The 16096-nt window shown below is 38.7% G+C and overlaps 1 protein-coding gene across 2 annotated transcripts; it reads left to right on the top strand.

The window, feature by feature from the left end:
- Positions 1–2364: 2364 nt before the first annotated feature.
- On the top strand, positions 2365–14680 carry LOC104605180 (UDP-Glycosyltransferase superfamily protein). 2 transcript variants are annotated; one of them, XM_010270180.3, is made up of 5 exons: positions 2365–2629; positions 2702–3544; positions 10031–10139; positions 11962–12097; positions 14230–14680. In XM_010270180.3, exons 1-5 carry the CDS (start codon positions 2532–2534, stop codon positions 14343–14345), a joined length of 1302 nt encoding a protein of 433 aa, XP_010268482.1. In that variant the 5' UTR covers positions 2365–2531; the 3' UTR covers positions 14346–14680. The 2 variants fall into 2 exon arrangements, with proteins under 2 accessions (XP_010268482.1, XP_088757633.1); XM_088901507.1 differs by lacking the exon at positions 14230–14680 and adding an exon at positions 13235–13380 and having other exon boundaries at positions 2392–2629.
- Positions 14681–16096: the final 1416 nt, after the last annotated feature.

Raw genomic sequence — 16096 nt, 5'->3', positions numbered from 1 at the left:
ACCTAGCCCCCCCCCCCCCCCCCCAATCTATTTATCGTGTTTGGGTTGTGACGAGGGCAGATTTTGCCCTCTAGTGATAGCATGCCATGTGGTGATTCTAGAATCATTGTATGACACTCCGATATTACGTAGGCAAAAAGATGACGGAGACTTATTCAGAACCATGTGTCCTGAGGGCACTTCCTCACCACCTCACCATGGCCGACCTGTAGACACCTCGTCAGGAACGGGGTGGCCACCTTAGGACCGAGCTTGAGACCTTCCGCCGAGGTCTCATCGACCAAACTAAGGTCCAGGTAGCAACCTGTATGACATGGTGGTCAACTTGCCTACACCTCCACCGCCTAACGGTGACTCGGGTGGTGACCTACCTCCGCCAACTTGACGAAGACCCAAGTGGCGACCTACCACCACCGACCTAATAGAGCCAGTTGGCGACCTACCTCCATTGACCCGACAAAGACTTAATTGGAGACCTACCTTTACCAACTTGATAGAGACCCAATTTGCGACCTACCGCTGCTGACCTGACTGTGTAAGATCTTGACAGGACTAGGTCAGCAAAAGAGGCAACCTACCTTCGCCGACGTAACGAAGACTCAGGTGGTGACCTCATCACAACCAAGCTAGGGACCTCAGCATTAGGGGCGACCTCCTCCAAGACCCTGTCAACCTAATTGGAACCGAGTTGGCGACCTGCCTGACGCGCCGGGTGACCTCCTCCTTAAGCAGGCTATCGTCTCCGACTTCCCTGGGATCACAATGCCATGTTTGGAAAAGTTGATTATCACCCTACCCACTTCGGGTGCAGTTTGATAAGCACTACTCGCTTATGCAGAGTTCACCTCCAAGCTTGAAACCACTTCCAAACCAGACGAGCCAGAGATCTCGGACGCGCTTCGTGAGCCTCAAGACAACTTGCCCATATAAAGGCGTCCCCTTCCTCAAAAAAGGTAAGCACGATTTAGCTCTCACAATTCACTAGCTCTCTAACTCTCTCACTTTTTAGCTCTCTCAAAATTTTTTGCTAACTTAAGCATTGGAGTGCCCACCCCAGGTCAAGCAATTCGAACACTTTGATCTCTTCTTTTGCAACTCAGTTAGTAGGGCTGTTCACGGGCCGATTTACTAGCTTTTTTTTCAACTGACCCAACTTGGTTGGGTTACCTTAAGATTAAACCGAAACTGACCCTCTATTAAGCAAAACCAACTTGGTCGGTTTGGGTCGGTTTTGGTTTAAATATATACATTTCCGAAATATATATTTTAGTTTTTAAAAAATATATATTTCAAAAATATACATATTATATATAATATTCTAGAATACCTTTTTTGAAAATATATTTAAAATTGAAATATACATTTTAGAAATATATATATATATATATATTTAAAATTAAAATATACATATTATATATAATATTTTAGTGAGAATATATTTATAGATAATTGTATTCGGTTCGGTTCAATTTCACATGAAAACCGAAACCAAATCGAATAATCGGTTTACCCATCTTTCCAACCCAAAACCGACTAGTGGTGAAGAAAAACCAACCAAATCAGGTTGGGTCGGCCAGGTTGGTTGGTTTGATCGATTTGAATTTATTTGTGAACAACCCTATCAGCTAGGTGACTTACTCAGTCTAGCATCTGAACTATCCGTCAACAGGGAGCACTAGATAGCACACCATTAGGTTGGCTTATGGTTGAGAGATTTAAATTAGGGTTAGGATTAGTCGATTAGCGTTGGGGATTCTAGACTTAGGACTAGGTTAGGGTTTGACCTTAGGCTGACTTAACTAATTCCCCGTATTTTATTAACAATTTTATAAGTCGCTACATGTAAAATGCCACAAAATTCCTTGCAAGCAAAAAAAAAGGAAAATTCCCGATTAGTGCCTCGTACTTTGGGTTTAGTGCCATTTTAGTCCCCAAATTTTAAAATGCGACAATTCAGTACCCAAACTTTTAAAACATGAAAATCCAATACCCGCCATTAACTAGCTATTAACCAATCGTTAAGTGACATTTAAAAAAGACACAAATGCCCTTCAGGTGTTATTTAATTTTCTTTATTAACCATCTAAACATTGACAAAAAATTAATAGTCCCAAATCTTTGTCTTTTCCATTCAAAAAAATTTGGGTCATATTTGAATGGGCATTTTGGTGAGTGGTGACAAACTGTTAATTTTTTTATCAATCTTTGAATAATTGATAAAGAAAATTAAATGAGACTCAAGGATATTTGTATCTTTTTCAAATATTTAACGGCAGCTATTAAATTATCATGTTTAGCAGTTTTTGTTTGCAGGAGATCCGGGCTCGTGTAAAACGTGCAAAACTGGGCTTGGAACCTCATTCCACGGCCCACGAGGCAGAGGACGGTCTTCTCTCTTTCTCTCACTCCCTGAAAACACCAACACACTCAAGAGTCAAGAGTCAAGAGTTGAAGTACCTACTCCCCTAGTACTGAACTTTGTCTGAATCTACAGATGCCTACGCTGAAGCAGAGCTTTGGAACCGATTCTAATGGCTTCCCTTACTCTTTCACCTTCTCCATGCTTTTCCAATTCACATAATTACCACTCTCTCCAATTTCCTCCTCTCAAAGCCTCTGCTAAACCAAGGCAGGTACTTCTTTAGTCTTCTCTTCTTTATTTCTCTTTTTGTATTGGCTGATGTCTCTGTTCTCAATTTAGGAATCTCAAGCTCTTCTGCTGCTTAGCGCTAGATCGGACGGATGAAAATCGCTCTCCTCCAAGCCAGACCAATGATGATCTCCGGATCATGTTCGCCGCCGGTGGGACCGGTGGCCATATTTATCCTGCCGTTGCCATTGCCGATGAGGTGAAGAGCATTAACCCTAGAATCCGAGTTCTCTTCGTTGGAACCCAAAATGGAATGGAAAGTACTGTTATCCCCTCGGCCCGGTACGATTTCGTTACTATTCCCGCCGTGCCGTTGGCCCGTCCATTCTTTTCCCCCGTAAATGTTCTCCTCCCGTATCGTCTGATCAAAGCTATGCTGGAAAGTCGCAAAGTATTGCGCGATTTCGACCCCCAGATCGTCGTCGGGACCGGCGGCTACGTCTCTTTCCCGGTGTGCCTCACTGCGGCTCTCCAAGGATTAAAGGTTGTGATTCAAGAGCAAAACTCAATGCCGGGGATCGCGAATCGGGTCCTTTCGCGTTTCGCTGATCTCATTTTTGTTGTTTTCAATTCGTCTTTGGTATATTTTCCCAAGGATAAGTGTGTTGTGTGTGGGAATCCAGTGAGGTCGTCTTTAAGGCGATATGTGTCGAAGGCTGTTGCTAGAACGCATTTCTTCCCAAAGGCAGCAAAGACTTGGGATCCAGAAGCCAAGGTTATATTGGTTCTTGGGGGATCTTTTGGTGCCAATGCTATTAACATTGCTATCCTGAACCTCTATTATCAGATGTTGGCGGAAAATGATAACATTTTCATCATATGGCAGACAGGGGTTGAAACTTTCAATGAGATGGACAGCCTTGTTAAAAATCATCCCCGCTTGCTATTAAGGCCGTAAGTCTTCTTTCTTCCTACTATTTATTATTTAACTTGTTTCTAGTTTGGTTTTTGTTGTCATTTTGAGCTATTAATGTAATGTTGGTTTTTATGTTAATAATGTGAAGTAACTGGATCCTGAGTCCTGGCTAAGGCTGCAACTTGGGCTGGGTTTGCCTGAACCCAACCCGAACCCGACTCTATAGTACATGTCATATATAAATATATGTTATATGTACATGTATAACATACATTGATTTGTTTAGATGCATGATATTTGTATAGCCCCCACCATATAGTATCATGTATTTCTTTTAAGATAATCACTTCACTTAATTCTAATAAGAAAGACTAAACCTTAATAACATTATTTTATGTTTATTTGAAAATTTTATTCTTCATCTCCTATATGTTGTTTGCCACCTAAGAAAGATCTATCATAAGTCAACTCATAATAAACTATAGTCATTTCTGATACTTGTTTTTCTGAATTTTGTACCAAAAGAACAAAAAAAGTCAACAAACAAATATTAATGAAACATAGGATTAATATATGTAGTGAGAATTGAGTTAAGATCTAAAATCGAGAAATTCTATGAGGTTTTAAGGGATGGGAAGAAGGTTGGGTTGGGCCCAACCCGAGCCCAACCCAACCCGAAATTGACTTCGGGTTGGGTTAGGTTGGGACAGGGTTGAAGGAATTTAGATAGTGTTAGGGTTAGGGTTGGGGTTTAGAACTTAGGGTTGGGCTCAACCCGAGTTGCAGCCCTAGTCCTGGCCAATCTCCTACCTCCCCTTTGAAAGAAGGAAAAGGTTAAATGATGGAACCCTGCACATTGATGAAAGATGAGAATATATGGTATATTTTTCGTCCTATTATGTGCATCTTACCGTTTATTTAGTTTACTTGAAACCCCAAGCAGTTGTATCTTGAGATTAAAATAATAAGAAAAGAACAAATTCTGGCAAGCATCTTATACTACAATCACCAATATTATAAAAGTCAAAACTTGGATAACAATAATCTATTTATTTAATTCTAAGAGATGCTTTTAACTTTACCTAGTCCTTCAAATGGATCTCAGTCACTTCATCATGTTATATTAATAACCAAAACTGTCTTTTCTCTTACGGTTTATTGAAGGTCTTATAGGTTTCCCTCTTGGGTTTTGGTTGTTTCTATTTGCTTATTATCTTGCCTTTCTTATATTCATGGTGATGGTGACTTTATCTTGTTGACTATCTTATTAATGTTTTATTATCATTAGACAAACTTCCAATTCAAATTGCTGGTGACAATTTTTTTATCATTTAACAATAATGTTGATTTATGGTTTTATTAAAGGTGAATATTGATAAAGATTAAATGTCAAACCATTTGTTCTCAAGTTGCTCAGAACTTTTCTCAAGGCTCAAAAGACTATGGACATTCGCTGTGGTATATCTTTGTCCTCTTCAGATTGGTCTGCAACTGGCTCAAAAGAAAAACGAATGTCTGGTCCGACTTTAGCATGGCAGCCAAGACTGGTCTCTTACTCCACTAGCCCAGATAAACCTAATCCGAGATATAATTGCACGAGGTTAGAAGAGGAGGATTCTGCTTCAGACTGGGTAAGTGTAGATGATGAGTCTCTGAAAGAGGAGTTGTATGTTGAAGAGTCCAGCTATGGTAGTATATAGAGTAAATGTCGTTCAAGGTTTGGGGAGGAAGATGACCCAGGATTAAAGTTACTATTCGAAGAAGAGGCTTGTACACTTCCAGGAGAGTTGGTTCGGCCTAGAAAGGAGTTGGAAAGAAAGAAAACAGGCTCAGGTGAGGAGAAAGCCGAAACAGGGAGAAAGGGGGATTCAATCTTTTGTAAAGACCAGGGAATGGGTGCTTGTACGGTGTGTGTTGGCAATCTGGTTCCTCCAAGCAGAGCTATAAACTGCCCGTTTCCCATTGCAATCAATCCAGATCTTGATTTCGAGGGTCCTATTCCCAGCGAAAGTCAAACAAAAGGGGTTCAGGCTATTCCAGCAACTCATATTGCGTCTTCTTCCTCCCAAGGTTTGGATTGTTTCCAGGTTCAGTTTTTGGTTACTAACTCTGTTTCCCCAAGTCCTGTGTGTGTCTGGCCTACAGGTGACTCCGGCCCAGCTATAAAGTCTGCCAATTCATTTGATTCAGGACAAGTGACAGAGGTAGTGGGGGAGATAAATTCAGAAGCAGAAGAAAGAGAACTAGGGGACAAAATTTGGGAGTTGATCTTGGAACTATTTAGAATCAGAATGGAAGAGGAGCTGAATGTGAAAGAGGGTAGGGTTGAGGAGGAGATTATTCAATTTCCCAATACAGTGGAGAAAAGTGGATATAGTGGAAAATCAAAAGGACAACGGAAAAAGAAGAAGAAGGGGTTAGGTAAGAAACTAGAAGGAAATGAGAAGGTGGATGAGTCTAGTAAGAAGGTAGGAGAACTTTCTAAGAAGAGGAAAAAAAAGCTGAGTAAGGTGGAGAGGTTGAAGAGTGGGTGGTTTATGATAAAGCGAGTGGGGGTAGGAAGGATAGAAAAAGGAGTAAAGAGGGTGGTTTGGTTGGGGATACCTGAAATGTTTGTCCATGAAGTTAATAAGCTGGAACGTAAGAGGTTTGGGGAGTTTAATGAAAAGGCGAGTGATCAAAGACTTCTTGAGAAGAGAAAAGCCAGATGTGGTCTTAATACAAGAATCAAAATTGACTGAGGTGGACAAGAAATGGGTGAGGAGCATCTGGTCAACAAGAAATTTGAGTTGGGCCTTTGCACAATCGTGAAGAGCTTCAGGGGGAATTATTACTTTGTGGAGAAATGAAGACTAGGAGTGTGAAGAAGAATTAATTGGGAACTTCTCGGTGTCAATAAAATTGAAGAGAAAGGAAGATGGGTGGGCTTGGGTGTTAACTAATGTCTATGGTCCCACCTCTTATAGGGAAAGGGAAGGTTTCTGGGAAGAACTAGCAGCCGTTAGGGGTTTGTGGGATGGCCCTTGGTGTTTGGGTGGGGATTTCAACGTAATAAGATTATTGAACGAGTCCAATAACCCTAGTCGTAGGATTACATCTAGCATGGTGGGAAGTGGACTAAGTGGAATTCCGACGGAAGGGGTATAGGTTTTACAAGAAACTACAACTCTTGAAAGCTAGACTCAAGATTTGAAATAAAGAGGTTTTTGGTAGATTAGAGCAAAGGAAAGTGGAAATCAGTGAGAGAGTGTAAGAGCTAGATGGACTAGAAGCTGAAAGAAGGCTGGGGGAAGAGGGTAGGGTGGAAAGATGGAATGGAAGATCTTCTTAGGAAGGAGGAGATAAGTTGGAGGCAAAAATCCAGGTGCAAATGGCTAAAGTAAGGGGACATCAATACAAGGTTTTTTCATTCGTTGGCAAATGGGAGGAGAAGGAAGAATTCTGTTTCAAAATTGGAGTGGGATGGGCAATTGCTGACAAGGGAAGATGATATAGCTCAAGCTTTGGTTAATCACTTCAAATTAGCGTATGACAACCCAAGGAGACCTAGTGAGAGCTTAGAGGACTTGAAGTGGAGGGTGGAAGATAGTGTCTTATTGGAATCTTTGGAAAAAAGATTTGAGGCCCAAGAAGTGAGAAATGCAATCTTCTCCATGGATTGAGCTAAAGCTCTTGGGCCTGATGGTTTTTCAATGGCCTTCTATCAAGATTGTTGGGAGATAATTAGAGAGGATTTGTTGGAGGTTTCTGAAGAGTTCTATGAGAGAGGCAAATTTAACTCGGGAGCAAATGCAACTTTTATTGCCTTGGTTCCTAAGAAGAAGGACGCTCTCCAACCAAAGGATTTTAGACCTATAAGCCTAGTGGGAAGCATGTATAAGATCATCTCTAAGGTCCTAGCGCTAAGATTAAAAAAGATCATCCCATCTCTAATCTCACCGTACCAAGGGGCCTTTGTAGAAGGAAGACAAATTATAGATCAAATACTTATTGCCAATGAATGTGTTGAGGTGAAGAGGAGGAGAAAGGAAAAGGGGTTGGTTTGCAAATTAGATCTTGAAAAGGCATATGACATGGTGGACTGGGATTTTTTACTAGAGGTTCTCAAGCAGAGAGGGTTTGGGGAGAGATGGTGCAGTTGGGTAAAGGGATGCATTTCTTCATGTCATTTCTCAATATTGTTGAATGGTGTAGTTAGGGGTTTCTTTCCTGCAAAGAGGGGTATTAGGCAAGGAGATCAATTGTCCCCATTCCTCTTTACCCTAGTAGCTAATGTGTTGAGTGCCATGATTTCAAGGGCCAATGCTAACGATTTGATAAGAGGTTGGAGGATTGGTAGGGAGGAGGTGGTGGTCACACACTTACAATTTGTAGATGACATCATCTTGTTTTGTGATGGGGAGGAAGGGGAATTATGGAACTTAAAGAGTCTAGTGCTTCAATTTGAAAGGAAGTCCAATCTTAAAGTGAATTGGGGAAAAAGTTGTGTAGCAGGGCTCAATTTAGGGGGAGAGGAGGTGGATTCCCTAGCTAGGATTTTGGGGTGTGAAGAAGGGGGCTGGCCTTTACAGTATTTGGGGCTACCACTGGGAGGGAACCCAATGGTTGAGAGTTTTTGGTACCCTGTAATTGAAAGATTCTCCAAGAGGTTAGCAAATTGTTAGAGGAATTACATCTCTTTAGGGGGTAGGATAACCTTAATCAAGTCAACCTTAGCCAACCTACCAGTTTATTTCCTGTCTACCTTTAGAGTACCAATGAAAGTAGCTAACCAGTTAGAGAAGATAATGAGGGATTTCTTGTGGGAACCAGGGGATACTAAGAAGGATCACTTAGTGAAGTGGGAGGTGGTTTCTAGGAGTAGGGATGATGGAGGCCTTGGGTTAGGAAATATAAGATTAAGAAACACGGCTTTGCTGGGGAAATGGATTTGGAGACTACCGATGGAACAGGACAAACTTTGGGCTTCTCGGTGTTCTCCTTGGAAAGCTATTTATGGTATTTTGCCTCTTATGCTTCCTTATTTCAAATATGATGTCTGCGCTGGAAATAAAGTTTTGTTTTGGGAAGATGTTTGGGTTGGTGAAAACTCCCTTAGAGATAGATTTCCTTCTATTTACTCCTTGTCTGAAAACAAAAGAAAAGTGATATCTTCAGTGTTTGTTGATAACTCCTGGGATTTGGGCTTGAGAAGAGATCTATGGGATTCTGAAATGGGGATGGTTGATGATTTGATCACTCAGTTAAGGGAATTCTTTCTTGATCAGTCCTGTAGAGATAGCAGAATTTGGAAACCTTCCCCTTCTGGTTTCTTCAGTTGCTCTTCTTTCTATAACATTTTGCTTCAGACCTCTAATCTTGTAGGGAACTTTCCTTCAAAGGAGGTGTGGGGTAGCCCTGTACCCCCTAAAATTCAGGCCTTTTGTTGGGAAGTGGTACTCCAAAAAATCAACACCTTGGATTTATTGCAGAAAAAGAGGCCAAATATGTGCCTCTCCCCCCATGTTTGTTGCCTCTGTTTGGGTTCTGGTGAGACAATTTCACATTTACTAATCTCATGTCCCTTTGTGTTCTTTATTTGGTCTTGGTTCTCTTCTTTCTTTGGTTGCAGGTTGACTCCCTCCTCGAGCGTGGTGAACCTCTTTGATCCAGCTTTTTACAAGCAACCAACGGTTTGTGGAAGGATTATGTGGAGAGCCACTAGAGTTGTTGTATTGTGGTCAGTGTGGGAGGAAAGAAACAATAAGATCTTCAAAGGTAGTTGTAGATCCAAGGAAGAGGTTGTGGAAGGAATAACAACTAAGGTTATCCATTGGTTGAAATCCTGTGATCTTTCTAAGGATTTCTCAGTTGAAGACATTTATAGAAGTTGGGGTATTGTGGCATCTACTACTACTTCCAAAGCTATGATACAGGAAGTGTGGTCCCCACTAGCACAACAAAGGGTGAAATTGAACTTTGATGGAAGCTCTATAGGTAATCCAGGCCCATCTGGTATAGGAGGTGTTTTCAGAGATAACGAAGGTAAGATAATGGCTTTGTTTTCAGGTCCAATAGGAGTTGGAGATTCCTTAAGAGCGGAAATCTTGACACTACATCAAGGTGTAAAGCTGGCCAAACAATTGGGGCTACAGCAGATTGAGATAAAGGGAGACTCCAAGTTGGTAATTGGGTGGATGCAATCAGGGCAGCTGGGAATTTGGCAATATAGACAGCTGATAAGGGAAATTCTTAGCATAACAAGGGAGGTGGGTGTTTGGTTCAAGTGGGTAAGGAGATCAGCAATGGTTTTGCTGACGCCCTAGCAAAACAAGGGACTGTAAGGGAGAGTCTTTATCGGGTAGTGCTGTAATGTTTGATGTTTATTGGATCAACCTTTTCTGATAAGGGTTGAATTCTGTATTTCAGTTTAATTTATCTCTAATGAAAGTTATCGTTTCTGATAAAAAAAAATAATTGTATTGGAATTGTTTATTCAGTGTTATGTTTTTTTTTTTAATCTGAATTTCATTTTGTAATTGAAGGTTCTTGCATAAAATGGATTGGGCATATGCTGCTGCAGATCTTGTTGTGTCTCGTGCTGGTGCAATGACTTGCTCTGAGATTGTGGCCACTGGGAAACCTTCTATCCTGGTAGACCTGCATTTGGATCTTAATATTTTTCTTTCTCTTGTGCATTTTTAGCAGAATCTATAGTTTTTGCAGGAAAATCATGAGTGGCATTTAACAAATTGTGAATTGAGAATTTGGAAAGAAATTTCTATTTTTATTTTAAAGCATCCTATAAGAGGTGCTTTGTTTCATACTTAGACCTCTACAAAGGAATCGATGAAAAGGAAACCTACAAACTTTGAACTATCTTCTTATCTTGTACATGTTTATTATGTTGGAGAACCTTGTAAGGTATGTAGAAGGTCAGTTGGATATAAAGCAAAGCTAATTGAGTATTCTAAAGAAATTGCATCTAATTTCCAAAATTTCAGTTCCTGATTCCTCATTGAAGAAATGCTTGTTTCAAAATCTCAAATTGCAAAATAAAATAATGATGATGATAAAAATGATACTTTTACAATTGTCCTTTCAACATGTGGTTGGGCAGCCATATTTTTAACCCCCAAATGTAATTGCTAAGATCTGGGTCAATGTAATTGTGCCTGCTACACAGAGACAGTGGAAAGGCTTATACGTTTTTGAGGGAAATATAACCATTTGTTTCTTATCATGCAAAATGACATGTATGTTAGAGGAGGTACAACAGATAAAAGAAAACAAGAGAAACATCCCTCAACAACATAAATCATAGAGCTATCAATTTACAAGAAACCCCTTCACCCAATCTAGCAAGCCAGCTGCAATCTTGTATCACTATAGGAGTCCACCTCATTTTGAAAGACAGGGGTAACAAGATGTCTTTGATTTCATTAAGGTAGTCTGCCTCTGCCAGCTTCCAAGGACACTACCTATATCTGCCACTCCATCCGATAACTTTAGCCAAAATGCCAAATCCCCTTAAGTAGAGAGAGGAGGGATTGAACATGTTTGCAGTATGGGCGTTAGTGAGAAGGGCCAGCACTTGTATTAGAGGTAGCATCCCCAACTGTGCCACTAAAGACCCTTGATAGGCTCCCCTCAGATCTGGTCAGAATCCTACCAACACCAGCAGGCATGGAGTTGCCTGACAAGCTGCTCATCAAATTATGCTTTGGTCTCTTCTACAATCTGGGGTAGCAGATTGCATCCAGATATGTGCTGACCACCTGACCCAATTGGTTTATAAACCTGCTTATGCAATGTCCTATAAGTGTTGGTACTAAACTACTAATTACTAACCTTTGGTGTTACATATGCCATGAGAAGCACTAAACATCTATGTTTCTACATCAGAAGCTGCCAGCAGTTTTGACCTCTTTGTTGAGCTGATTCTAATGAATATGCAGGTAGATTCTTAACACTTAAAGGAGAAAAATAGTGGATAGGTTCTTGATGAAACAACTGTTAAGAAAAGAAGGTTAAGGATTTAAGGCAACTGATGGGGCTCAAAGCTTCAAAGTAAACCACTGTGTCTGACTTATGCACATCAATTATGCTTAATGCATTTAATATGTATTCGTTTTACAGGTATTCCTGTATTTATGCAGTGAGGGATATCTCTCTGCCGGTCTGCCCTCCTCTTCTCTTCATTCTTAATATAATCATGTGAAAGACCAACAAGATGTGCAATAAAAAATATACTAATTTTTTTCTCCAAAGCAATGATTTTTGCTTGAAGTAATGAAACTGAATTGACCAGTCATTGTTGTTCTATTTTCATATATAGTAACATAATATTTTCACATTGTGTGCTGATATTTACTTTCTAGGTGTTTTTGTTGTCATTTTAAGTTGTCTTTTATAATTTAATTGTATTCATTGTATTGCTTAATGAAATAATTGGCCTTCCTTTCAAATGTTGTAGATACCATCCCCAAATGTCGCTGAAGGACATCAAACAAAAAATGCCTTCATTATGGCAGATTTAGCAGGCTCAAAGGTTATAACAGAAGATGAACTTGATTCCACTACTCTTAGAATTGCAATTGAAGAGATCCTAGGTATGTAAAATTTTCTGGCCTTTTTAGTAGGTTGGACTTTACTGTTGAGTTTGATCCCTTTCTCTGAGCTTCTCTCTCTCTCTCTCTAATCAATATTAATTTTCTTTGATAATTATTTCTGATAATGATGGATGCTCTGAGTAATAGAATAGAAGCATTGCTTGCTGAGTTGCTTCAAATCATAAAGCACGTTCCTCACACCTTGAGATGCCTTTGTGTATATGTGTTTATGTGCTTATATCTATGATTTACTATATTTAAAGCCATTGTGAGGTATTATATAATATTTAGAGCTTTGTCATAGTTATTAAATGATTCCTAATATTGTGATGGCTCTGTCTAAACCCCCTAACGTTTTCAATTCTTTTGTTTATTTGATCATTTATTCATTTATATGCTTTTCCTACATAAAATACTCTATTTATGCATGGTTGTAATGTATGTGTGTGCATATTTATGTACGTACATGTGTACATATGCATGTATTCGATGGTAAAGTGTACATTCATTAGAAGAAAAAGTATACAAGTAACACTGTAATGTTGGTCAATGGGAATCACTTTCCCCCCTCCTATTTCTCGAAAAACGAATGGGGCCTTATGAATAAGATGGGCATGCTCATGGTTATGTTATGGGTAAATAAATCATAAATACATCGAAGTATACTCTAATAAAGTTTCATGTTCCTCATTGGTGAACAAATTTACTATAAATCTATAAGACAGTTTAAGTATTTTTTTCCTGAATCTACATTTCCAGTAGGCAACCTATCTAGAGAATAAAACTAAAGGCTGAATTTAATAAAAATAGAAGTTTCTATTGAAAATAAGAAATTTTGACATATTATTTCTACTTCATTTCATATTCTATTCCAGTCACATTTCCAGTTCCACTAGTGGTAGCTAAAATAGCTTCCTCAATCCTATTGCCTCATCTAGTGGCTGTGGGTTACCTACTTTTAATCTTGTGATGATGTTGCAGCTTTTTCTACTTGTTAGCAAATTAATTGGAAAAATGTTGTATTGTTGTCATCCTTTTTCTTCTATAAGCTTTATGATGTGAATATATCTGTTCAAAATGAGCAAGCTTCTTAAGTTGAAACGTTGCTAACCTTTTCTTTTTCTTTGAGTTTTGTAGTGTCTGCCTCTTTTAGTGGTTGGGATCTCTTACTGTAGCCAGTTCTTCAGCTTGAAATCTTTTAAAACCAGCTACCACCTTTTTTATTTCTATTTTCAGAATTGCAAGTTTAATTCAGAAAAGGAGTTGTATGTATTAGGAATTTGGAATACTTCCATGAAGGTCTGTAAATTGAATGGCCTTAAATGGTAAAGTTCCAAATTAAAAGTAGCAGAGTAGCCTTGACAAAAGTTTTGATTACAACTTAAAAAAAACTGATGGATTTGGTCTTAGTCAGAAAATCAGAAAAAAGAGACTGCTGCTTTGTCTCTGGAGAGAAGTATATCTTTATGAAGCAGAAAATGCAAGTAAACCCTAAAGTAGCCAGGTCTAAACATGCTAATGTATTTTTTCCCCTTATTATTGTTTTCATGTTTTAAAGTAAACTTTTCTAGAATGTTGTTTTTTGTCATTGTTTAACATGTTTTGGTCTCAAAGCTTGCAAAAAATAAACAAATCTATTTTCCATGAGAAGAAGAAATGGTGATGCAGTTTTGTTTAACTAAGAAGAAACAATAGGAAAATTATTTCCCACTGATTGGCCAGTCCAACGTGAAATGTTGAGGTCAAACAATTCAAACATTTCAGTTGTTGGTTTTAGATTTATTTTAGGTCAGTGGGGTAGACATAACCAGCTATGAGCAGCCCTGTTTATGAGAATGAATCTAGTCATATTACTGCTAGTTTGAGATTTCTATATGCCACATCAGGAAGGTTTAAAATACGGGAAAAGTACGGACATACCCAATGCAGATTTCTAAATTCCACTGCATATCTATAAACATTCAAAATGTCAAAAACCCCCCCATTCTATACACCAATACCTGCCCGTGAATTGGCACCCACCCCAAGTGTACTTTGGGCCTAAAAATTCTGACCCTGGGCTGAAGTACTTTTTAATATATGTGCCCTTTCTACGTTGAAATCTTACATAGTCTTTTAATAATGTCTGGCAGGAAATGCAAGTCAAATGGTAGAGATGTCTGAGAAGGCTATGAAGATTGCACGCCCTGAGGCTGCTGTCGAGATTGCGCAACGCATTCTTTCACTCGTCAAGTTATCAAGAGCCTAGGAGGATTATAAACGGATTTATAGAGGAATTCATGTTCCTTGATAACCAATCTTTGCATACTTGTCTTGATCTTTTCCACTTTTGCACCGTCCATGGATATTTGATTGCCGAGAGTGCTTAAATCCAGAGATAAAGTTAAAAAAAAAAAAAATCAACTTTAATATCCAGTTGTAATCATCAGATTGACAAACTTTCTTTTGCTTTAGACAATTTTATCTGGAAGGAATCCATGGGTCAGACAGTCACCATTGGATGGCATAGGTTAGTTGAAATGTTGATACATCACTTTGATGGTCGAGATTTATCGATCAATCTTAGGACATTTTGATGGCCCAGATCTTAATCTTGTTATTTTGTGCATCACTTTACTTGGCTTTGATTTTCTAGAAAACTTGGTGCTTTACTTGAACGATCGAGATTAATTGAAATGTTGGTACATAATTTGGATGCTTGGTTTGACACATTAGTATGCCAATTAGAGAGATTAATTCATTACTCTAGGCAGATCACTTTCACTTGGTTTAGAACTTGTAAAAATTTTGGTGCATTAACTAGAAGGGTAAGATTACTTGAAATCTTGATGCATCATTTGAATAGCCTAGATTGATTAATCAATATTTGAGAGACCATTTTACTCTAGATTTTTGTATCGATACATTTTTTAAATAGAATGTACTAGTTGAATTTTAATATACCATTTGGATGGTTGAGAAATTTGCATTGCAGAGACCAGCGTGGATGAAGGAGAAGGGTTGGTTGGCACCGGCAAACTCTCGTATACATGGATCTTGATTTACCAAGGATTAATAGCCTTGATATCAAGAGACCACCTAAATGTACTACTTTTTATAGCCTTGATCATCCCACATAACTTTGGTAGTTTAGGAATTATGGACTGATCTTGATGGACCAATTTTAATGGTGCAGCTGCTCTTTGGTTGGAAGATTATGATCACAAATATCTCTTTTATTAATGTCAAAGTCAAATGGTCTTAAAAATGTCGAGCAACAACAGTGCATGTTACAAGCAAGTGGGTTACATGTTGTATTGACAAATGCTGACGAGAGGGGTTATTTGTCATTATATGCAAATATAAGGTGTAGGGATGGTAATTTTTTCCATTTTTTTGATTTCCGTGGAAATCACCTCGAATGGAGTGAGAATGAAAATGATTTCTCCCCATTGGGGCGGGGATGAAGAAATTTTCATCCCCGTTAGTGGGGACGGGGCGGGGACGAGGAGAACACTCCCTGCTCGTAGGATCTCCACTAGTATATATGTATATATACGTTATATATGTACAAATACGTCTATATATTAATGTTTTAAAAATATAATTAAATATGTTTGAATTTTTTTAATAGATTGTAAATTTTAATTATTTTATTTTTTGTTTTTTAAATAAAATAAAGTTATTAATATTATAAAAAATTACGAGAGGAACGGGGATCCTCTAGAAATGGAGATGGGGATCCCGCCCCGCCCCGTTGCTGAAGTATCACAAAAAGTTATATTTTGTCAATATAACCAAATAAAAAGCAGTCAAATCAAATGTCACAAAAATATTACAAACGTGTAATATTTCGATTATAGAATAATAGAAGTATAGAGTGATTAGAGTCTTCATCCTTCAAGGCTTCAAACGTCCACACTCCAAAGCTCTCTTTGGTTTAAAATAGATCTTTTGATGCATGACGAAGGAACATATTTCTGACGTAAGATCGGAATCGACTTAACATTGTTTTGGCCC

This window comes from Nelumbo nucifera, chromosome 3 (assembly GCF_055504915.1).
Source record: "Nelumbo nucifera cultivar China Antique chromosome 3, China Antique-T2T, whole genome shotgun sequence".
Classification (NCBI taxonomy): Eukaryota; Viridiplantae; Streptophyta; class Magnoliopsida; order Proteales; family Nelumbonaceae; genus Nelumbo; species Nelumbo nucifera.
Note: the sequence above shows the minus strand (reverse complement) of the source record. Positions and strands in the feature narration are given on the sequence as shown.